At 37.5% G+C, this 23,677-nt stretch overlaps 1 protein-coding gene across 2 annotated transcripts in view; it reads left to right on the top strand.

Annotated features, from left to right (window-relative positions):
• Nucleotides 1–23,677, top strand: part of PIK3C2A (phosphatidylinositol-4-phosphate 3-kinase catalytic subunit type 2 alpha) — a 116,649-nt gene that overhangs the window by 15,840 nt on the left and 77,132 nt on the right. For both annotated transcript variants that reach the window (XM_007104950.4, XM_007104951.4), the window contains exon 2: nt 13,212–14,351. In XM_007104950.4, coding sequence (XP_007105012.1) covers nt 13,278–14,351 — 1,074 coding nt within the window. In that variant the 5' untranslated portion in view covers nt 13,212–13,277. The remainder of the gene's footprint in view (nt 1–13,211; nt 14,352–23,677) is intronic.

Below are 23,677 nucleotides of genomic sequence, written 5' to 3'. Positions count from 1 at the left end.
CCATCACTCCCCATCGCTCGCATTACCGCCTGAACCATTCCCTACTCCCCCATCGCCCCACCCCTGTCTGTGGAAAAATTGTCTTCCAGGAAAGTGGTCCCTGGTGCCAAAAAGGTTGGGGACCGCTGTCATAGAGCCACTACCAAACACTGCTGCCTTCCTGACAAGCTATAATTGAATTAAGATGTTCTAATTTAATTCAAATAAGAAGCAAAATAAATAAACTGGGTATACATACAATGGTGAGAGTATGCAGTCATCTATCTCAGTGATAGGAATATCTTACTATTCATTTTTTAATGTTTTACTTGTGTTTTTAAATGCAATGTATTTTTTTACATAAATTGATCATGTTATGTGCAATGCCCATTAAGTGATTCACAGATGGTGAAAATTTGAAAAACCATATTTTTTAGTTTGTTGTTTTTCTTTTACAGTCTTCAAGCTTTCCCCATATCCCTTAATGAGTTAGGACAGTGTCCTTAATTTAGCCTATAGATTGTCAAATGAAAAAGGACAGTATAGCTCTTGTAATTTTTTATGGCATCACTAAAAAGTTGAACTTCTTGGGCTTCCCTGGTGGCGCAGTGGTTGCGAGTCCGCCTGCCGATGCAGGGGACGCGGGTTCGTGCCCCGGTCTGGGAGGATCCCACGTGCCGCGGAGCGGCTGGGCCCGTGAGCCATGGCCGCTGAGCCTGCGCGTCCAGAGCCTGTGCTCCACAACGGGAGAGGCCACAACAACCGCAAAAAAAAAAAAAAAAAAAAAAAAGTTGGACTTCTTGTGTTCACATAATTTTCCACGTGTGGGTAAGAAAAAACCCCACATACTATTCATAATGCAGGTGTTCTTTATTTTTCACATACCATGTGTAATATAGATATGAAAATGTATTTAAAATATGTGGGGAGTGGATTTTTTTTATTGTGAAATAACACAGAAAAAAGTGCATAAATCATATATGATTGTTTAATAAATAATTGTAAAACCAACACTTGTGTAACCAGTCGCAACGTTAGAAACTAGAATGTTTCTGGTATTCCGGAAGTCCCCAGTGTACTTCTCCCTTATCTCCGCGACATGTGGGATCTTCCCGGACCGGGGCACGAACCCGCGTCCCCTGCATCGGCAGGCGGATTCTCAACTACTGCGCCACCAGGGAAGCCCAAGCATTCTTAAACAATGTAGTTTTTCATGTTTTTGAACTTTATGTGAATGGAATCGTATGTATTTTTGTCTCTCCATTTGCTTAACGTTATGTTAGAAACGTTATGTTTCTAAGTTTTATCCATTTTTTATGGTTCTAATTCGTTCATTGGCATTCATGTACAGAATTCCATTGAATGAACTACAATATAATAAATAAACATTTGGTCTTTGTCCCTGGTTCCTGTCATGCAACTCCTAAAACTCTTGGAATCTCCAGACCGTTGTCTTTTTGTATGCTAATAAGATGACTGTTGTCTGGGATCCCTAGATAGTCTCTATATGAGTGCTGGTTACCAGGAAGACCAAGGTGTGACTGCAGGTTTGGAACTTTCAACCCTACCCTCTGACCCCTGGGGAATCGAGAGGAGCTAGAGGTTGAGCTAATCAATGACCAGTGATTTAATCAGCCATGCCTATGTAATAAAATCTCCGTAAAAACTCTTTTTAAAAAAAACTTATCTTATATTTGAATATAGCTGATTTTTTAAAAATATTTATTTATTTATTTGGCTGTGCCCTGTCTTAGTTGTGGCATGCAGGATCTTTAGTTGCGGTATGTAAACTCTTAGTTGCCTCATGTGGGATCCTCGTTCCCTGACCAGGGATTGAACCCGGGCTCCCTGCATTGGGAGCGTGGAGTCTTAACCATTGGACCACCAGGGAAGTCCCTGGAATATAGCTGATTAACAATGTTATGATAGTTTCAGTGCACAGCAAAGCGACTCAGCCATACGTATACATGTATCCATTCTCTCCCAAACTGCTCTCCCATCCAGGCTGCCACATAACATTGAGCAGAGTTCCCTGTGCTATACAGTAGGTCCTTGTTGGTTATCCATTTTAAATACAGGAGAGTGTACAGTTGATCCCAGACTCCCTAACTTTCCCTCCACCCTTCCCCCCGGTAACCATAAGTTTGTTCTCTAGGTCAGTGAGTCTGTTTTTGTTTTGTAAATAAGTTCATTTGTATCATTTCTTTTTAGATCCCACATATAAGGATATCATGTGATATTTCTCTTTCTCTGATTTACTTCACTCAGTATGACAATTTCTAGGTCCATCCATGTTACTGCAAATGGCATTATTTCATTCTTTTTAATCAATGACTAGTGTTTTAGTCAACCATGCCTATATAATAAAATCTCTGTAAAAACTCTTAAATGATGGGGTTCAGGGGGCTTCCAGGTTAGTGAACCCACTGGGGTGCTGGGAGGGTGGTACTTCAGAGAAGCCACGGAACCTCTGAGCATTTTCCCACCCCCAACTTTGCCCTATACATTTCTTCCATTGGTTGGTCCTGACTTGTTTACTCTATAATAAACTGGTAATGGTAAGTAAGCTGTTTTCATGTGTTCTGTGAACCTTACAAGCAAATTATCAAACCTGAGGTGGGATCCTGGGAGCCCCTGATTTGAACCCAAGTTGGACAGAAGTGTGGGTAACCTGGGTATCCAGTACTTGAGACTGGCATCTGCAGTGAGAGCAGTCTTGCGGGACTGTGCCTGTAAACCTGTGGAGTCTGACATTAACTCTGGGTAGTGTCTGAATTGAATTGAATTGTGAACACCCATTTGGTGTCTGGGAGAGTTGGAGAACTGGTTGTTGGTGTGGAAAAACCCGTACATTTGGTGTCAGAAGTGATGTGAGTAGAAACAGACCATGAACGTATTCTCCTTCATCTGTGTTTGGACAGGTGAAGATTAGGGTTATTTCCTATTTGGGGTAATATGTGCAATGTTATTTGAAGGTTCTTATGTACATATTTTGTGCACATATGCATGAATTTCTCTAGGGTATATACAATGGAATATAATTGCTGGGCCATAAAGTAAGGGTATCTTCAATTTTTCTATATGTGATCCATGTTTTCTTTCTTTTTTAAAAAAAATATTTATTATTTTTGGCTGTGTCAAGTCTTAGTTGTGGTATGTGGGATCCTTCGTTGTGGCATGTAGGCTCTTCTTCGTGGCATGCGGGATTCTCTCTAGTTGTGGCAAGCTGGCTTTAGAACACACGGGTTCAGTAGTTGCGACAAGCATGCTTAGTTGCCCCACGGCATGTGGGAATCTTAGTTCCCAGACCAGGGATCGAACCTGCGTCCCCTGAATTGGAAGGCGGATTCTTAATCACTGGACGACCATGGAAGTCCCTGATCTGTGTTTTCTGAAACAGTTGTACCAACTTAAATTTTTCCATTGTTTCATATTCTTATCACTTAGTATTATAAGATTTAATTTTTTCCCCCAGGGTTATATGTGTGTTGTGGTATCTTACTGTGTTTTTTTAAAAAAATTTATTTTGTTTATTTTTATTTTTGGCTGCGTTCGGTCTTCGTTGCTGCACTGGGCTTTCTCTAGTTGCGGCGAGTGGAGGCCACTCTTCGTTGCAGTGTGCGGGCTTCTCATTGCGGTGGCTTCTCTTGCTGTGGAGCACGGGCTATAGGAGTGCGGGCTCAGTAGTCGTGGCACGCAGGCTCAGTAGTTGTGGCACGTGGGCTCATTAGTTGTGGCTCGTGGGCTCTAGAGCACAGGCTCAGTAGTTGTGGCACATGGGCTTAGTTGCTCTGCGGCATGTGGGATCTTCTCGGACCAGGGCTCGAACCTGTGTCTCCTGCATTGGCAGGCAGACTCTTAACCACTGCGCCACCAGGGAAGCCCCAGAATTTTTTATTACATGTATTATTAGTTGGTGGATTTCATGTGTTTGAATGTGTTAGTGTAAATATTGCTTTTTTTAAGACTGCTTTTTCTAACCATTTCTTGCAGGTATATGGAAATACAATTGATTTCTGTATCATATCCAGCAATCTTGCTAAACTCTGGCATGTAATTCTGTTAATTATCTGCGTATTCTTTGGAGTTTTTACTTTATCTGTATGTAATGTTGTTTCTTCCTACATGATCCTAGCTCTTATTTCTTTTTCTTGCATTTCTGTGCTGTCTAGGAGTCTATAAAATGTTGAATAAAAATTCTGGTGGGCATCCTGGTTTTTGTTCGTAGACAGAGGGAAAGCTTTAAAGGTTTTACAATTAATTGTGATTTTTGTTGGTACTTCTTATCAAATAAGGAACTTCCCTTCTGTTCATAGCTGGCTAAGAATATCTGTTGAGGTGAATATATGCTTTTCCTAATTTAATTCTTTAATTATTGATGTGGTAAATTGCATTTTGTATTTACTACTAGGTTTGGTTTGCTGTTATTTTGTTTAGAACTTTTTCTGTTTATGTTCATGAGTAAGATTGGTTTATAATTTTGTCTCATCCTTGCCTGGTTTTGTTATCAAAGTTAGAGTAATTTTATAAAATGTTTGGGGAACATACCTTCTTGTCTGTTCTCTGGAAGGGTTTGTGAAAGGTTGTTATTGTTTATTATATGAAGCCAGTGAAGACATCTGGCCTTGCAGTTTTCTTTGATGAAAAATTTTTTGGCAACTAATTCAATTTCTTTAATGGTTATAAGATTATTCAACTTTCTATTTTCTATTTGGGTCAGTTTCAGTAAGTTACCATCCTCTAGGAATTTGTCTACATTTTAAAATTTATTTGCTTAAACTTAGTAATATCCTTGTTATCTTTCTAATGTCTGCTGCATGTGTTGGATGTCCCTTTTTTATTCTTGATATTGTTTTTTTAAAAAATAAATTTATTTATTTTTGGTTGCATTGAGTCTTTGTTGCTGCATGTGGGCTTTCTCTAGTTGCAGCGAGTACTCTTCCTTGCGGTGTGCAGCTTCTCATTGCAGTGGCTTCTCTTGTTGTAGAGCACGGGCTATAGGCGCACGAGCTTCAGTAGTTGTGGTGCACGGGCTCAGTAGTTGTGGCACAGGGGCTTAGTTGCTCTGTGGCATGTGGGATCTTCCTGGACCAGCGCTCGAACCTGTGTCCCCTGCATTGGCAGGCGGATTCTTAATCACTGTGCCACCAGGGAAGTTCCTTGATATTTATTCCTGTCTTATTTTCTTCTTGATCAGCATCACAAGATACTTCTTAGTGTTTTCAAAAGAACCAGCTTTCAGTTTTGTTGATCTTCTCTGTTGTATATTTTTGGTGTTTTGGTTTGTTTTGTTTTGCTTTGCTTTGGGGTTGTTTGTTTGTTTGTTTTGCTGCACCACGTGGCTTACAGAATCTTAGCTCCCCGAACTTGGGGCCTCCTGCAGTGGAAGCTTGGAGTCCTAACCACTGGACTGCCAGGGAATCCCTCTGCTGTATATTTTTTATGCCACTTAATTTCTTCTGTGGTCTTTATTCCCTTTCTTCTACTTTTATTTTGCTGTTACTTTTCTACTTTCATGAGATGGATGCTTAGTTCATTAAGTTTTCAACCTTTCCAGTTTTCTAGCATCATTTAAAACTCTAAATTTTCCTTTATCTACTGTTGCATGTATCCAGCAAATTTTGGTATGATGAATATTTTTTCCTTTATCTGTGTGTATATTATCAGTTTAGTATAAAATTAGGTTTAGTATAACTTTTAAATTGCTATTGCCTCAACATAAGTAAAGGTAAGTGTCTTTACTTTTTTGTGAACTGCTTATTCAAACTCTTTGTCCATCTTTCCATAGGGTTGTTTTTCTTTATGGGCTTTATGTTATATATTACTAAAATTAGTTCTTTCTCTGTGATATGAGTAGCAAATTTTTTTTCCCAGTTTGGTTTTTTCATTGACATTTTTAATGGTCAAGTTATTTTTATTTTACTTTTCAGCACCTAGAACAGTGCCTGATTCATAATATACACCCAATGAATATTTACTGAGGAAATGAATAAATTCAGTGGTGCTTGTTTGCCAAACAAAAGTTATTTTTTAAAATGTTTATGTACTTGAATTCTCTTATGGCTTCTAGGTTTTTGAATCACATTACAGCAGCCTTTTTTATGCTGGTGTTATGTAGGAATCCTCTGTTTCTTTGGTTTTATGATTCCTTTTTTAACAGTTAAATATTTAGTCTCTTTGTAATTTATCCTGTGTGGTTGATTGTGAACACATTTCTCTATGAAATGTTAACAATTTTCTAATTGTAAAAAGATTAATTGGGGGGCTTCCCTGGTGGCGCAGTGGTTGCGAGTCCGCCTGCCGATGCAGGGGACGCGGGTTCGTGCCCCGGTCCGGGAAGATCCCACATGCCGCGGAGCGGCTGGGCCCGTGAGCCATGGCCGCTGAGCCTGCGTGTCTCGTGCCCCGATCCGGGAAGATCCCACATGCCGCGGAGCGGCTGGGCCCGTGAGCCGTGGCCGCTGAGCCTGCGCGTCCGGAGCCTGTGCTCCGCAATGGGAGAGGCCACAGCAGTGAGAGGCCCGCATACCGCAAAAAAAAAAAAAGATTAATTGGAGGGACTTTCCTGGTGGTCCAGTGGCTAAGACTGCACTCCCAATGCAAGGGGCCCCGGGTTCAATCCCTGGTCAGGGAACGAGGATCCCACATGAGGCAACTAAGAGTTTGCATGCTGCAACTAAAGAGCCTGCGTGCAACAACTAAAAGATCCCGCATGCCACAACTGAAGATCCCGCCTGCTGCAACGAAGATCCTGCATGGTGCAGCTAAGACCTGGCACAGCCAAATAAATAAATAAATAAATATTTTAAAAAGATTAATTGGAAATTATGTACTTTAAAAATAAAAAAGTTACAAGGGATGATAAGGCCTTAGTTAAAAGGTTGTATGTTATCTATGGGGCATAAAAAAAATAAAAATTTTCTTCTCCTGAAAGATAACTAATGGGCAATTGAGATATGTTATTGACTTGAGGGAAGGGGTAACTTTTGGTAAAATAAATTTTTCCTTACCATCCAGAAAGTAACGATGCTTGTTCACTGTGCTTTTTGTTTCTTTCCTCATAAAGTCTAACCTTGTGTTGTCCACTAGCCACCTTTGTGTTGAGCACTTGGTGTGTGACTAGTTTAAATTGAAATGTGGTTAGTGTAAAATATATACCAGATTTTGAAGACTTAGTATAAGAAAATGAAAGTACAGTATCCCATTCATTTTTTTATATTGATTACCTCTTTATAATATTTTGGATATATTGGATTAAACAAAGTTTATTATTAAAATTAATTTCCTCTGTTTCTATTAATGTAGCTATAAAAAAATTTAAATTTCATATGTGACTTGCATTCTATTTCTGTTGAACAATGCTAGTCTAACCTAATCTCATCCAAAACCTGGGCATTCTTCTTTTTTGTCTTTTTGACAGATTTGTATAGTGCCTAATAACAAAGTACTTGATTATTATTATTTTTTTGGTCATATGAGTTCTTTTCCCCCTCCATGAATCGATTAGAGATAGAATATGCTTTTCTAACACAGTTTGTCTGTCTGTTTTTAAGCACAGATGGAGCCCCTCTCTCCTATTTTTACTTTTCTGTTGCCACCTCTCTCCCTCCTAGTTTTCAAGATAATTTTCTCCCACTACTTGTTTTTTTTGATTGTTTTTTGTTTTTATTTATTTGGCTGTGTCGGGTCTTAGTTGCAGCACATGGGATCTTTGTCACGGCATTCAGTATCTTTCATTGTGGCATATGGGCTCAGTAGTTGCAGCGCACGGGCTCTCTAGTTGTGGTGCATGGGCTCAGTAGTTGCAGCATGAGGGCTCTCTAGCTGTGGCGAGCGGGCTTTAGAGCGTGCAGGCTTAGTTGCTTCGTGGCATGTGGGATCTTAGTTCCCTGACCAGGTATCGAACCCTCGTCCCCTGCACTGGAAGGTGGATTCTTAACCACTGGACCACCAGGGAAATCCCACCACTTGTTTATTCTAAACTCAACCATGTGATTTTTCAGTTTTAGGTGAATTATTAATAAATGAGTTCTTTCAGTCTGTTTTGTTTGTTTCAGAGTTTAGTTTCTCTGATAAAAGAAATGGTGTCTTTAGTTCTCTAGTCATTGATGCATTATGCATTCATTCAGCAACTGTAGTATAAGTTTGAGAGTAGAGGATAAATAAAATAAGAATTCATGCCTGTAATGAAATTATAAATTTGCTAGTCATCTGGTGATAATTAACTGATAAATTGATACATATTATAGCTAAATAGCAGTATTAACTACTTCATGGTAGAATTAAAAGAAAATTTATTAATGCAGACAGAAATAACCCTAGGATTGAGGAAGAAAGTTGGTATTTATAAAGGATAAGATATGTCTAGACACTTATTGATTCCACATAACTGTTAACATAAAAATATATTGTAGTGAATTAGCACTGCCTGGATTTGGGTCCTAATTTCACCACTTGCTAGCTGCTATGAGCTTGGGCAGATTATATGTTTGTATACTAGGGATAATAATAGTAGCTACTTAATAGAATTTGTGAGGATTAAATTAGTTAAAATATTGCTTAAAGCAATTTTTGGCATATAGTATCTATATATCTCCAAACACAGGTCTATGTATAGATAGATGTAGATATTTTCTAGAGTTTTAACAAACATTTAACTGCAGTCTTCATAATTTTATTTTTAGTAGTGGCATAATATTCAATCCATGGAGGTACCATAATTTATTTTTCTTTGAGATTCATTTTCATTTTAAAGGAGAATATTTATATTGTTGAACTCAAATAATTGTTTTTCCATTTTCTTAGGTATCTTGAATTTTAAGATCAGAAAGCATTTAGATGGGTAGCAGGACTGACTTGTTTTATTTTTGTCTGAGATTTAAATTTAAATTGTAAATGAATGTTAGAAGAAGCCAAGAGCTTTTAAATTAATTCACTTGGGTCTGCAAATGGTATCCAGAAGTTTAACTGAATAGTTTAATTGACCTCTTTTGAAGAATTTTAAAGCATCTACAGCCTTGTGATCTGCACTGAATTCCTTTATGTTGGGAAATTTTTGGCAGATGGTATACAATCGTCATTCAAAAACGAGTTATATTGTCTTCCCCTGCTTGAATTGGGGGAACATTAGCATGGAACATTTCATTTTGAATGAGCATGTTGGAAGTTATTTCCTGCTAAATGTTTGTCATCAAGTGAAGTTTTATTTTCAAAAATTAATGGAGCATGTCAGTGCAGCATCCTTAGAAAAATAGCTGAGGCACAGGGTTACTTTTGGACAACTGTTTAAGTCCTTTATTATTATCTGAGTATACATGCATAATAATCTTTTGGGAAACTAAATTACGGTATTTTTTTAAGGCCCCAGACTTTAAAATATGGTATTTAGCTGCTAACAGACAGCTGTTACTGGCTACTTAGAGTTGTATTTACTTTAGCATATACTACTTTGAGTTGGAACTAGGGATAGAGCAAGCAAATGTATTGGTGATGTATAAAAAACCACCAGTATGTATAAAAACACCCCAAATGAAACGACTCATTTCTCTTGTCATATATCCATACTCTTGTGCCATCTGAAATCCCTTCTCCAAGACTCCAATAGCCTTCATTCCCTCCTGTTAAAACACATGTTAATTAAATTAAGTTCCATATTTATTAAGCAAGGTGCTTTTAAATGTAGTGGGGAAGAAAAAAATGAACAAACTAGGCTTCCCTGCTTAAGAAGCTTATTCTAGTCTGTTTGGGTAGACATACAGGTTACAGATTCTGTGTTAATCAAAATACTTTTGGTTATCATGGAAAAAAGTAATTTTAAACCGGCTTAGGCAAGGAGAGGGATTTATTGGCTTACATAAATGAAAAGACTGGCCTTGGACATGGGTTGGATCCAGATGTTTAATATAATATCTAGAATTTATCTAATTTATCTTAGCTCTGCTTTCTTCTGGCTTGGGTTCATTCTCAGGTAATACCTCCTCGAGCGGTGGCAAAGATGGCCAAAACAGCTCCAGGCTTACATCCTATCAGCTTAGCAACCTCAATGATAAGCTTCTTTTCCAAATAGTTCCAGAAATTCTGTAGTTAACTCTGGCCAGACTTGGTTCTTCTGGAGTTGGGGTAGGGTCGAGGGGGAGTAAGGATGCTCCAGCTCAATTCACAGTAGATGAAACAAAAGAAAGACAAGTGGTGTCCAAAAGTTATAGATTCTACTACCAGAAGAAAGGATGCTGAGCATGCAAAAACAGCATACAAAAGTAAAGATAAAAATTTTTAGTTGAGCTAACAAGATAAATTCTGGTAGGAGCTGCTTAAGTAAAGCCTCAGACAGGAGACTGTATTTTGAATTGGGCCCTGAAGAACAAGTAGAATTTTTCTAAGGCAGAGTAAATAAAGAAAGGACTTTCTAGGTCACTCATTCAAGAAGTTTGGCAGTGAAAGGAGAAAATTAAAATGAAAGCTACTGGAGTCTAAAGGGGAATGTTCAGATTTTTTCCCCTCAATATGGAGAAAACTTGAGCATTTTTATGGTAGAGGAGCAGAGCAAGTAAAGGAGAAATTGATAATACAGAGGAGGCAGTCATTGATAAAGAAGGGGAATTCAATAGGGTTAAGGATATAAGTGGAGGGGCCATCCTTAGAAAGGAAAAGGGGCTGTTCTTTCTCTGAGGATGTGTGAAGGAAGGTAGTAGTGGTAACTGTGGAGGTTAAAACAGAAATTTTCTATTAAATATGTAAGTGGCTTCAGTTTTGTTTTCTAAAAGTAAGAAGAAAAGGTTTATCAGTTATCTATTCCTATGTAACAGACCATTCCAAAATGATTTTGTGGGTTAGCAGTTTGACTTGAACTCAAGCTGGGTGGTTTCTTCTGCTGGTCTTGCCTTGGGTCACTCAGGTGGCTGTGGTCATCTCAACTGTGGACAGATGGTCTAAGATGGTGTCTGCACTCACATGCTTGGTGGTTGATGCTGGCTGTTGGCTGGATCTCTTTCTCTTTGTGCTCTCTCATCCTATGTGAGCATTTACATGGCAGTGGCTGCACTCAGGGAAGGAAGAGCTGAAGCAGTTGGGCCTCTTATGATAGGCTTAGAACTCTCACACTGTCAATTCTTTCACATTCTGTTGGTCAAAGCAAGTCACAAGGCCAGCTGAGATCAAGAAGAGAAATAGACCCCACCTCTTTATGGGAGAAACAACAAAGTTGCATTGCAGAGTGGGTGTATATACGGGAATGGGAAGAATTTGTACCCATTCCCCCCCACCCAACATTTTATTGTGAAAACTTTCAGTCATGAGGCCAAGCTGAAAGAATTTCAAAGTGAATACCCACATATCTACCACCTAGATTCTACTATTAACCTTTTCCTACACTTGCTTTATCATTATTTATCCATGTATCATCCCTCTATCAAGTTATCTTATTTTTGATGCATTTCAAAATAAATTATAGATGTTAGTACTTTTCTCTAAGTACTTCATGCATATTTAGCAAGTCAGTATTCAGTTTTTTCTTTTCATAAAACATTTACATACAGTGACGTGTACAAACTTTAAGTGTACATCATGCCTAGTTTTGCAGCCTGCCAGGGAAGGGAAAAATTTGGAATAGCTTTTCAGTGAAATGCCTCAGAAACTCAACTGTAGTTGTATAAAAGAATTGCAGATGATGTCTTTCTTGACTACCTTTCTTCATGTCCTTATCACTAATAATTTTTTCATTTAGTATACCTCAACATTTAGGATTTTCATTTGTGTTACATTAATTTGATTTCACTTTGGACATTTCCCTACATACTTTCATTAAGTATTTATTGAGCACATATTGTAGATAAGCACTGTACTAGAAAAAGGATGTAAACAGGAGCTCTCTTGCTTTATAGGTATTCAAACTAGGTGTATCTCAAATCAGATCAGATTAACAGTAGATGCCATTTATTTAATGCTTATGCTTAAGGCCAATGATAGACACTTTTAGTTGCATTGTTTCATTTTTAATCTTTTGTAATTTAGGAAATACTTTTTCATATTTTAAAAGTTAGGAAAACTAAGCATGTGGAAAAGTTATCACTTGCCCAAGGTCTTACAGTATCATAAATAAAGGTCATGTGACTCCAGAACCCACATTTAATCCCTGTATCATATTGATTAGAAGCAGGAAATATGCCCTCTGATGCACAGTAGATAACTAACCCTTTAATTGGTCATTTTGCTTGATAGGGTAATCTTGATCTGAATTAAGTGTTTATTTTAAATAGAAGAGTATAAATGTTTATTAACTGATCATGAGAAAGTTTAATAAACTATCTTCTAGTTTATGAATAGATACTTTAGCAATTGGAAAAGGAGAAATTTTAGTATCATAACTATTGATTTAACTGCAGATAATCAGAACAGAAGTGTGATCAGACAAATTCAGCCATAATTTAACCTTTGAGTGGAGTATTACAGTTTCTTATAACCTTAACACTTATCATATTCTAATCTATGTTACAGTATACATTTTTAAAATTTCTAGAATATTATAAGCCCTTAATTTTTCATATGATGATTTGATAAAATAAGTTACTTGATTTTATTTACTAGGTGTTGAATACTTGTTTTTTCTTTAAATTCTTTTTTTTTTAACATCTTCATTGGAGTATAATTGCTTTACAGTGGTGTGTTAGTTTCTGCTTTACAACAAAGTGAATCAGTTATACATATACATATGTTCCCATATCTCTTCCCTCTTGCATCTGCCTCCCTCCCACCCTCCCTATCCCAGGTGTTGAATACTTTTATTGCTAATTGGCTTTTGAGCAATTTTACAAATAGTAAAAGATTGAAACCATTTTGACTTGCTATTTGCATAACGGTAAACCATGTCTGAACTCTTGAAAATTTGTGACTAGCACTTAAGTCATTTTATGCCAAGAATTCTGCCAGAAGTGCAACTGGTTAATGACAGCCAGTGTGACAACTGAAGTGACAGCTTCTTGAGTTCATTTACTGTGTTAGCTTTCCTGTTAGGTCAGGGAATGGGATAAAGTCATGTATGTCTAAACATTTCTCTTAACCCAACAGTGTATAGGTGTTTTAAAAGTGTTCCTTCACCAAGATTTTCCCTATTTCATTTCATTTCATGGTATGTTTGTAAGTGGCATTAAATCCTAAATCATATGTGGTAGGTTACAAACAAAACAAATTCAAGTTTTAAAAATCTAATTGAGTGTTATATTTATTTTTACATGCAGGTCTTGCTATTTTGGAAGCTACAAGAAAAAAAATAGATTGGAGAAGGTTTGGTCTTTTAAGTGGACATGGCTCAGATATCCAACAACAATGGGTTTAAGCAATGTTCATCTTCACATCTGGAACCAACAAGAACAAAAGATGTGGGCAAAGAAGAAGCATTACAGATGGAAGCAGAGGCTTTAGCAAAACTGCAAAAGGGTAGACGGGTGACCGATAACCAGAGAGGCTATGAGTGGTCAAGCAGCACCAGACAAAAAGCACAAGTTTATAGCAAACAGGATTATGATCTCATGGTGTTTCCTGAATCAGATACCCAAAAAAGAGCAGTAGATATTGATGTAGAAAAGCTTACCCAAGCTGAACTTGAGAAACTATTGCTGGATGACAGTTTCGAGACTAGAAAAACACCTGTATTGCCAGTTACTCCTGTTCTGAGCCCTTCATTTTCAGCACAGCTCTATCTTAGACCTGCTATTCAGAGAGGACAGTGGCCACCTGGATTATCTGGGCCTTCCAGTTACTCTTTACCTTCTGTTTACCAGTCAACTTACAGTAGTAAACAGACTGTATTCCAAAATGGCTTCAATCCAAGAATGCCTACTTTTCCATCCACAGAACCTATATATTTAAGACTTCCAGGACAGTCTCCATATTTTTCATATCCTTTGACACCCACCACACCGTTTCATCCACAGGGAAGCTTACCTATCTATCGTCCAGTAGTCAGTCCTGACATGGCAAAGCTGTTTGACAAAATAGCTAGTACATCAGAATTTTTAAAAAATGGAAAAGCAAGGACTGATTTGGAGATAACAAATTCAAAAGCTACTATCAGCAATCTACAGGTATCTCCAAAGTCTGAAGATATCAGTAAGTTTGACTGGTTAGACTTGGATCCTCTAAGTAAGCCTAAGGTGGACAATGTAGAGGTATTGGACCATGAAGAAGAGAAAAATATACCAGGTTTGCTAGCAGACGATCCTTGGGATGCTGTTCTTCTTGAAGAGAGATCACCAGCAAGTTGTCACCTTGAAAGAAAGGTGAATGGAAAATCTCTTTCTGGGGCAACAGTAACAAGAAGCCAGTCTTTAAATATTCGAACAACTCAGCCTACAAAAGTCCAGGGCCAAATATCTCAGGTATAGTCTTCTCTTACTAACTTCTCAAACGTAGTGTAACAGAGAATTCATGTTTGTGTACATAATTTATTTGGTAAGAGAAATATTTTTTATGTTGAATCTTGTTTTCTTTATTCTTAAGTATACTGTGAATGTTAGATTGTGTGGTAAAGGATTAAATGTGTTTAGGCAAATTGAAAAAAAAATTTTAATTAAAAATTTTTAAAAAAAAATTTTTGTCTGTGGTGGGTCTTCGTTGCTGCATGTGGGCTTTCTCTAGTTGCGGTGAGCAGGGACTACTCTTTGTCGCAGTGCACAGGCTTCTCATTGCGGTGGCTTCTCTTGTTGCAGACCATGGGCTCTAGGCACGTGGGCTTCAGTAGTTGCAACGTGTGGGCTCAGTAGTTGCGGCACGTGGGCCCTAGAGTGCACGGGCTTCAGTAGTTGCGTCACGTGGGTTCAGTAGTTGTGGCGCGCAGGCTCTAGGGCGTGCGGGCTTCAGTAGTTGCGGCGCGAGGGTTCGATAGTTGTGGCTTGTGGGTGTAGTTGCTCTGTGGCATGTGGGATCTTCACAGACCTGGGATCGAACCTGTGTCCCCTGCATTGGCAGGCAGATTCTTAACCACTGCGCCACCAGGGAAGTCCCAGGCAGATTGAAAAATTGCTTACTATTAATATTATCTTTTCTAGGATTGTGAATTTTGAAAACCTATAATCAAGGAGCTGGCTTTCACTGCTAGGCATTAAAAATAATTTTTATCTGTCTCTCCTTGTCCATTCATTATATGTGGTCCTACTTTCTTTTCCTTATTGCCTTTATTTTTCAGGGTAAATAAGGAATTTTGGCTTTTAACCCCATTATAGAAATTCTCATGTATATTGTTTTGTTGTTTTTAACCATGAATGAATGAATGAGTAGAAGAAAGGGAGGGAGGGAGGAGGGAAGGAAGGAAGTGAGGGAGGGAGGAAGGAAGGAAGGAAGGCCCCAGAGAGATGGGAGAAAAGCCATTTAAAGGACTCTCTTTAAACACCTGTATTGATACAAGTGAAGAAAAGAACTGTAGTCTATATAGCATAGTTGCTGAGTTGATATAGTCTTACTGTCTGGAAAAATTAGTTAAGGGTGCCTGGGACAGGATGTCTTCTCTTAGAAGAGAGGCAGCAGGGTTTAGACTTTTCCTTTCCATATATAGTATACCACTGAAGTTTGTATTTTGCTCTTACGATATCTGTGGATTCTAGGAATGTTTAAGCCTCATTCTTACCTTAATGTGAATCATATCATTCAGCTAATTAGATCAGCATTTGGCTACTCTTTAGGCACTGAGATTCAGCTAGCATTTAGGGGAGGAGAAGCAAATTTTGCATGATTTGGATGGGTTTATGTTGAATTGTTGATTTTTAAAAGCCATTTTAGATGTCTTGGGAGAAAAAAGCAGGTATTAAGAAGGTTAAGAAAAAAGGATGAGGATTTCTTTGGATAACACGATCAGAACCCAGAAAAATCTTAACCAGTGAAGTGTTTTCCAAATGTATTTTGACTACAGCTCCCCACTAAGAAATACCTGTTATTAAGTTCCCTTAAGCTTTTCAGTACTGTTTCCAAATTCAGTAACAGAATTTCTTAACACCTTTCAATTTAAAAGTCACAGGTTAATTTCACAGTTTAAATTGGAATCATAAATATTTATTCTAATGTCAGATTATTTACTCTTAATATTCTATGTCATCTTGTCATGGTTTTTGTCTTTGTATTTACAAATAACAGTCATTTCCTAAAGTATTTGAAAGGAGAAGGGAAAACTTTAAGCCAAATCAGGAAGTGCGGGTGGGGGGCTTATACCTAATAGTGGAGCTGCTGGTTATTCTATGCTTAGCTTTTTGAGGAACCAGCAAACTCTTTTTCATAGTGGCTGCATCATTTTACATTCCCCCCAGCAATGTATGAGAGAGTTCCAGTTTCTTCACATGCTTGCCAACACTTGTTATTTGACATTTTTTTGGATTATAGCCATCCTGATGGATGTGAAGTGATATCTCATTGTGATTTTGATTTGGATTTCTCTGTTTCATATGATTATTGGCCACTTCTGTATCTTTTTCAAAGAAATGTCTATTTGTCATTTGCCCATTTTAAAAATTGGATTGTTCATAGCAGCTTTATTCATAATAGCCAAAAAGTGAAACAACCCAAAATGTCCATCAGCTGATGAATGGATAAAAGCAAAAGTGGTATGTCTGTACAATGGAATATTATTCACCCATACAAAGGAATGAAGCCCTGATATATGCTGCAACATGGATGAACCTTGAAAACATTGTAAGTGAAAGAAGCCAGACACACAAAAACATGTATGATTCAATTTATATGATATGTCCAGAAAAGGCAAATCCATAGAGAAAGAAAGCAGATTACTGTTTGCTGGGGGGTTGGAGGAAAGAGGGAATGGGGAATGATTGCTTAATGGGTACAGGGGTCTTTTGGGGGGGTGATGAAAGTGTTCTGGAATTAGAACCTTTCAGTGTTCTTACCATAGTGGTGATGGTCACATACCATTATGAATGTACTGTGAGCCAACAAATTGTACATTTTTAAATGGTTAATATGGCAGTTTTTATGTTCTATGAACTTTACCTCATTTTTTTTTTTTTAAAAGGAAGACACTGGTCCCCCTGATCCTCCCATCCTGCTCAGGCCAGGTTACTGCTGGATTCACATTTGGGTCAGTGTTCCAATAGAGAGATCCCTCTCTGTGGATCTCCTTTTTATGGATTTAGCATGAGGGCATGGTGTTTGACACCATGTAGTCTGGATTATGGGTATCAGAAGTAGTTTGGGAAGGGCAGCTGCCAGTAACTGGAGATCTCAGGAGCTAAGGAAAGTTACAGTCTCTGCTATCAGGGAAAAAGAAGCCCCTGGTGCTAAAGGGAGCTGAGTTTAGGCTCAGCCCTCCCATTGGTAGAAGGCAGAGCCCCTGATTGTCCAGGCAACCCAGAGTGAGCATCCAGGTCACTTTCAAATAATCCTCCTGCTCCTTGCATCACACCTTCATGTGTATGCATTTGCACCTCTACAATATATGCATAATAGCCACAATACCTAGATTATCTTGAATTTAATAAAATATTTATAAATGACTTTGGTTTATTTCATTATCTCTGTATCTCTAATTTTAACTTTCCCAGCAGTGGAAATTCATTTTTTCACTAAGGGAAATAGATTATTCCAGATGAGCTGAAATTACCATTCCAGGTGAACCCTGGTTATCATCTTAAACAAGTTGAGGTTTCTGGGTCGACCAGAATTACTTGCTATCAATGATCCAAGACTGGACTCAGAACCTAAGAGCTACATGCTTTTTATCTGTGCTATAAATGTTCAAACTGAACTTTTTTTTTTTTTTTATAATCACTGAGACAGTAGAGAGTTCCTAAGAATGCTATGAGATCAGAGTGACCCATACCTATTTCACAGTTGAAGAAACTGAAATGTGAAGAAGTTAAGGAATTATTAATTTTTTCATGTAATGTATTGTAATTAGTTAAATGAACTCATATTTTAGAGATATTTAAGATGATAACCACAGTTATCTAGTCTAACCAACTTTATTTCATGAATGAATAAACTTAGATCCAGAGGGTGACTTATCTCCAATTAATATTTTCTTCTTCAGTTTCTTTGTAACTTAAAACCTGTAGCATAGATTGCCAGTGCTTTTGCTGCAAAACACTTGCTTCCTTTCCCTGTTGCCCTCTATAGTTTAGACTGGTCACTTCTGGTTCAACTGATGTTTTCTCCACCCTTTCCTTTGGTGGGGGCAGGGCTGTGATACCCATTTATATCCCTTTCATTGTCTCTCTGCATACATCTTTTCCTACTCATTTTTAATATTTGTCACAGTTATCATCTTGATATTTTCCCTATTTGGGGTGCTTTCAGAAATCATCTTGCAGGACTGATGAGGATAGGTAGTTTCCTAAAGATAGAAAAAAATTCCCCTAACAAGATCTGGGAAATCAGATCACGTGAGAGTTGCAGAGAATTACTGCTTCCTCAGACTCTAGGAATTAGGCTTCTAGGCAAGTTTTAGCAGAAACATGTTCTTAGATTTTGTTTAAAGTAAAGGGGGAAGGATCAAGGAGTAATCAAATTGGTTGCGAGAGACACGAGTAAAAGCCAGGTAAGCAAAAATAACATGACTTGATCAGCTGATCAGTCAGAGATGGGAGCTAGATTACTACAGTGTACATCAGTAGCTTTACTAAATGGCACAGTGTCTGAATTGAGGTGGCTTAGGCTTCTTAAAGGAGTCCAACTGTGGCATGGCTGAGGAGGTATGTAGTTGTTGATCGTTCTGTTATACTCTGCTCTTTTATTTATTTTTTAGTAAATTTATTTATTTATTTACTTTTGGCTGCGTTGGGTCTTCGTTGCTGTGCACGGGCTTTCTCTAGTTGCGGCGAGCGGGGGCTACTCTTCGTTGTAGTGTGCGGGCTTCTCACTGCGGTGGCTTCTTTTGTTGCAGAGCACGGGCTCTAGGCACGCAGGCTCAGAAGTTGTGGCATGCGGGCTTCAGTAGTTGTGGCGCACGGGCTCAAGAGCGCAGGCTCGGTAGTTGTGGCACATGGCCTTAGTTGCTCCGTGGCATGTGGGATCTTCCCGGACCAGGGCTCGAACCCATGTCCCCTGCATTGGCAGGCGGATTCTTAACCACTGCGCCACCAGGGAAGTTCCCTCTGCTCTTTTAAAACCCCATATAATAATTATGTTTGAGCACCGCATTCTAAAAGGGACCAGTGGTAGACTAGAGTGTGTCTTGAGAAGAGAAGACTACAGTGTTCAGGATCTAGAAGCTATGCTATTTAAGGAACTGTTGAAAAGATTGGAGATATTTTGCCTGAAGAAGAGAATATTAATTGGAGCTAATTCACACTCTGAATCTGAGTTTCTCCATCTATGATATAAAGTTAGTTGGACTAGATAATTTCTGAGATCCTTTCAGGAATAATATTTAAAGTTTGGAAAGTTGCCCTGTAAAAGAGGAAGTTGACTTTTTTTCTTTTAAAGTTTTATGTTTGGGACATAGGTTCTCAAAGCAGTTCAGGAAGTAGAATACCTGAAAATCATGGTATTCTTGTAAAAAAAGGTGAAATAGTTACGTTCTAAATTTTCCAGTACATTAAGTGCGTTGCTTTGTGCAAATTAAGTAGTACTTTGTGCTAGATTTTAATAGACAAGTGGTAGCAGGTGTAAAAGTTAAAATAACCTTTCATAGAAAGCTTAAAATTACGCAAATCCTATTTGTTTATATTTTTCTCCATGAATTGAGAAATTCAGTTTAGTAACTTAGTTTTAAAATTCATTGTCCCAAAAAGTAGAACAAGGACCAATGGGAATAAAACTCAAAGAGGCAGGTATACAGTTAAATATCAATAAAGGAACTTATAATAGCCATTTGGTAATGGTTCCTCTCAGGTGGTCAGTGCATAGTTATTGGAGGTCTTTAATCAGAGGTTTAGTGTGCACTTGTTACAAATGCTATAAAAGGATTTTTATTTTCAAAGAAAAGTTCTAAGCCCTTTTATTAACACTAAAATTTCATCATTTTGTTTGTGTACAAGAAGATAAAGTTTGGTTTGATTTAGACCAAAAGGGGGAGGTAAACAGAACACTAATAATAGGCTGATTTAAGAAGTCTGTGGCACAAACATTGGCATGGAACTTTTAATTTTTCACACACCATTCATCTCTATTTAAAAACTTTTCCCTGAGGTTCATATTTTTTGTTGGGAAATAAGATTGCAGTGCCTATTCTTTATAATTACTTTACATACTTAAGTATTCATTTCCTGTAAGAATTTTATGCTTTGTGGTAAAAACTCTGAAGGGTATTTTTCTTCTCACTCAGCAGTCTTACTTCCTATTTCCTTCTAGTGTCTTTTGTTCATAATAATCTAAATACTTTAGTTCAAATTTTTGTTTCCAAAACCAGGAAAAGGCATAGTACTTAAAACTGTCTTCTGGCAATTTAAGTTTAAATCACACTTTTAGTTAATAGCTATAATTTAGCTACTTTGAATAGATCCCAAAGATTTTAGTAATGAATGAAATTATTTTCATAGAAATGGTTTTGCAAAGTTCTGTGGCTATTGACTCTTTCTAAAAGTTGATTATATTAACACTATAAACATGTATATCTCCATTAGCACAATGTCTAATGTTAATTTTAAAGAAGAGGTAAAGTTGAATAAAATGTGGTTTTTCATTGTCTAGCTGAATATAGTACATTAGTTGAGTAGATTACTGAAGTCTCTATAAAATTTTGGTAACGAAGTAACCAACTTTGTTCTGAAAACCAACTGATACGTTTATAATTAATGCTTAAAATACATTTATTGAAAACTTGGCGTTCCATCTAATTTCTGGGGTAAGATGGCATGAACCTGGGACTTGTTTAGGTGTAAAGCTTTCCCATATTCTTATAACTGCTTTATAGAGTATGCACTGATAAGTTTTTGTGAATTATTGCAAACCTGCATCACTTTCCTTAAACCCTTAATTTACCCTTTCCACCTCTCCTTGACCTCACTACCTTTTTAAAAAATTGAGTTATAATTGACCTACAACACTGTTAGTTCCAGGTGCACAACATAATTTAGTGATTTGGCATTTCTGTACATTATAAAATGATCACCGTGATAAGTCTAGTTACCATTTGTCACTATGCAAAGTTATTACAATATTAGTGACAGTATTCCTCATGCTTTACATTTATCCCCATGACTCATTTATTTAGTAACTGGAAGTTTGTACCACTTAATTTTCTTCACCTATTTCATTCCCCCACTCCCACCCCCCGCACCCAACCTCCCCTCTGTTCTTTTTCTTCTTTTTTTAAAAAAAATATTATTTATTTAGGCTGTGCTGGGACTTAGTTGTGGCATGTGGACTTCTTAGTTGTGGCATACGAACTGTTAGTTGCAGCATGCATGTAGGACCTAGTTCCCCGACCAGGGATCGAACCTGGGCCCCCTGCACTGGGAGCATGGAGTCTTACCCACTGCACCACCAGGGAAGTCCCTCCCCTCTGTTCTTTATATATATGAACCTGTCTCTGTTTTGTTATATTTATTCATTTGTATTGCTTCTTAGGTTTCACATATAAGTGAAATCATATGGTATTTTTCTGTCTGACTTATTTCACTTAGTATAATAACCTCTAGGTCCATCCTTGTTGTCCCAAATGGTGAGATTTCTTTTCTTTTTTTAATGGTTGAGTAATATTCCATTGTGTATATATATATATATATATATATATATATATATATATACCACATCTTCTTTATCCATTCATCTGTCAGTAGACACTTAGGTTGCTTCCATATCTTGGCTATTGTAAATAATGCTGCAGTGAACATAGGGGTGCATGTATCTTGTCAAATTACTGTTTCTGTTTTCTTCAGAAAAATACCCAAAAGTGGAATTGCTGGATCATATGGTAGTTCTATTTTTAATTTTTTGAGGGACTTCCATACTGTTTTCCATAGTGGCTGTATCAATTTATGTCCTGCCAGCAGTGCACCTAGGGTACCCTTTTCTCCACATCCTCACCAGCACTTGTTATTTGTTGTCTCTTTGACAATAGCCATTCTGACAGGTGTGAGGTGATACTTCATTGTGGTTTTGATTTGCATTTCCCTGATGATTAGTGATGTTGAGCATCTTTTCATGTGTCTATTGGCCACTATACCTTCTTTTGAAAAATGCCATTTTTAAAATCAAATTGTTTGTTTTTTTTTTTGATTTTGAGTTGTATGAGTTCTTTGTATATTTTGAATATTAACCCCTTATCAGCTATATCCTTTACAAATATCTTCTCCCGTTCAGTAGACCACCTGTTCATTTTGTTGATGTTCCCTTTGCTGTACAAAAGCTTTTTAGTTTGGTGTAGTACCATTTATTTATTTTTGCTTTTGTTTCCCTTGCCTAAGGAGACATATTCAAAAAAATATTGCTAAGATTGATGTCAAAGAGCATACTGCCTGATTTCTTCCAGAAGTTTTATGGTTTCAGGTCTTACATTTACGTCTTTAATTCATTTTGAATTTAATTGTGTATATGGTGAGAGAAAGTCCAGTTTGATCCTTTTTCATGTAGCTGTCCAGTTTTCCCAGTACCATTTACTGAAGAGGCTGTCCTTTTCCCCATTATATATTCTTGCCTCCTTTGTCATAGATTAATTCACCATGTAAGTGTGGGTTTATTTCTGGGCTGTCTGTTCTGGTCCATTAATTGATGTTTCTGTTTTTGTGCTGGTACCATACTGTTTTGATTACTGTAGCTTTGTAGGGTAGTTTGAAATCAGGGAGCATGATACCTCGAGTTTTGTTCTTCTTTCTCAGGATTTTTTTGACTATTGGGGGGATCTTTTGTGTTTCCATACACATTTTAGAATTGTTTGTTCTAGTTTTGTGAAGAATGCCATTGGTTTGTTTTTTTTTTTTTTGACTGCTCTGCACAGCATGCGGGATCTTAGTTCCCTGAGCAGGGATCGAATCTGTGCCACCTGCAGTGGAAGCTCAGAGTCTTAGCCACTAGACTGCCAGGGAAGTCCTGCCATTGGTATTTTGTTAAGGATTGTATTGAATCTGTAGATTGCTTTGGGTATTATGGCCATTTTAACAATATTAATTCTTCCAATCCATGAATACAGTATATATTTCCACTTGTGTCATCTTCACTTTCTTTCATCGGTATCTTATAGTTTCCCGAGTACAGGTCTTTTACCTGTATTGATTAGATTTATTCCTAGGTATTTTATTATAATATTTTTGACACAACTGTAAATGGGATCGTTTTCTTAATTTCTCCTTCTGGCAGTTCTTGTTAGTGTATAGAAATACAACAGATTTCTATATATTAATTTTGTATCCTACTGAATTTATTTATTAGGTCTAACAGTTTTTTGGTGGCATCTTTAGGATTTTCTCTGTATCGTATGTCATATGCAAACAGTGACAATTTTACTTCTTCCTTTCCAATTTGGATTCCTTTTCTTTTTCTCGTCTGATCGCTCTGGCTAGGACTTCCAATTACCTTTTTTAAAAAAATTTTTAATAGTGAGGTCAAGGTTATTCTTTGTATGTACTTGCCCACCTCAGATTTATTTGCCTCTTCTTTCTGGTTTGGAGGGAAGAAATATCCCTTCTCTTTTCCCAAACTTAACCCTTTCACCTCTTTTCTTGTTCCTGTCTCCCGAAAGTGTTTTTTTTTTTTTTTTTTTTTTTGCAGTACGCGGGCCTCTCACTGCTGTGGCCTCTCCCGTTGCGAAGCACAGGCTCCGGAC

The sequence above is a fragment of the Physeter macrocephalus genome, chromosome 16 (genome assembly GCF_002837175.3).
Source record: "Physeter macrocephalus isolate SW-GA chromosome 16, ASM283717v5, whole genome shotgun sequence".
Taxonomy (NCBI): domain Eukaryota; kingdom Metazoa; phylum Chordata; class Mammalia; order Artiodactyla; family Physeteridae; genus Physeter; species Physeter macrocephalus.
The sequence above is the reverse complement of the archived record's forward strand: the minus strand, read 5'-3'. Positions and strand labels throughout refer to the sequence as shown.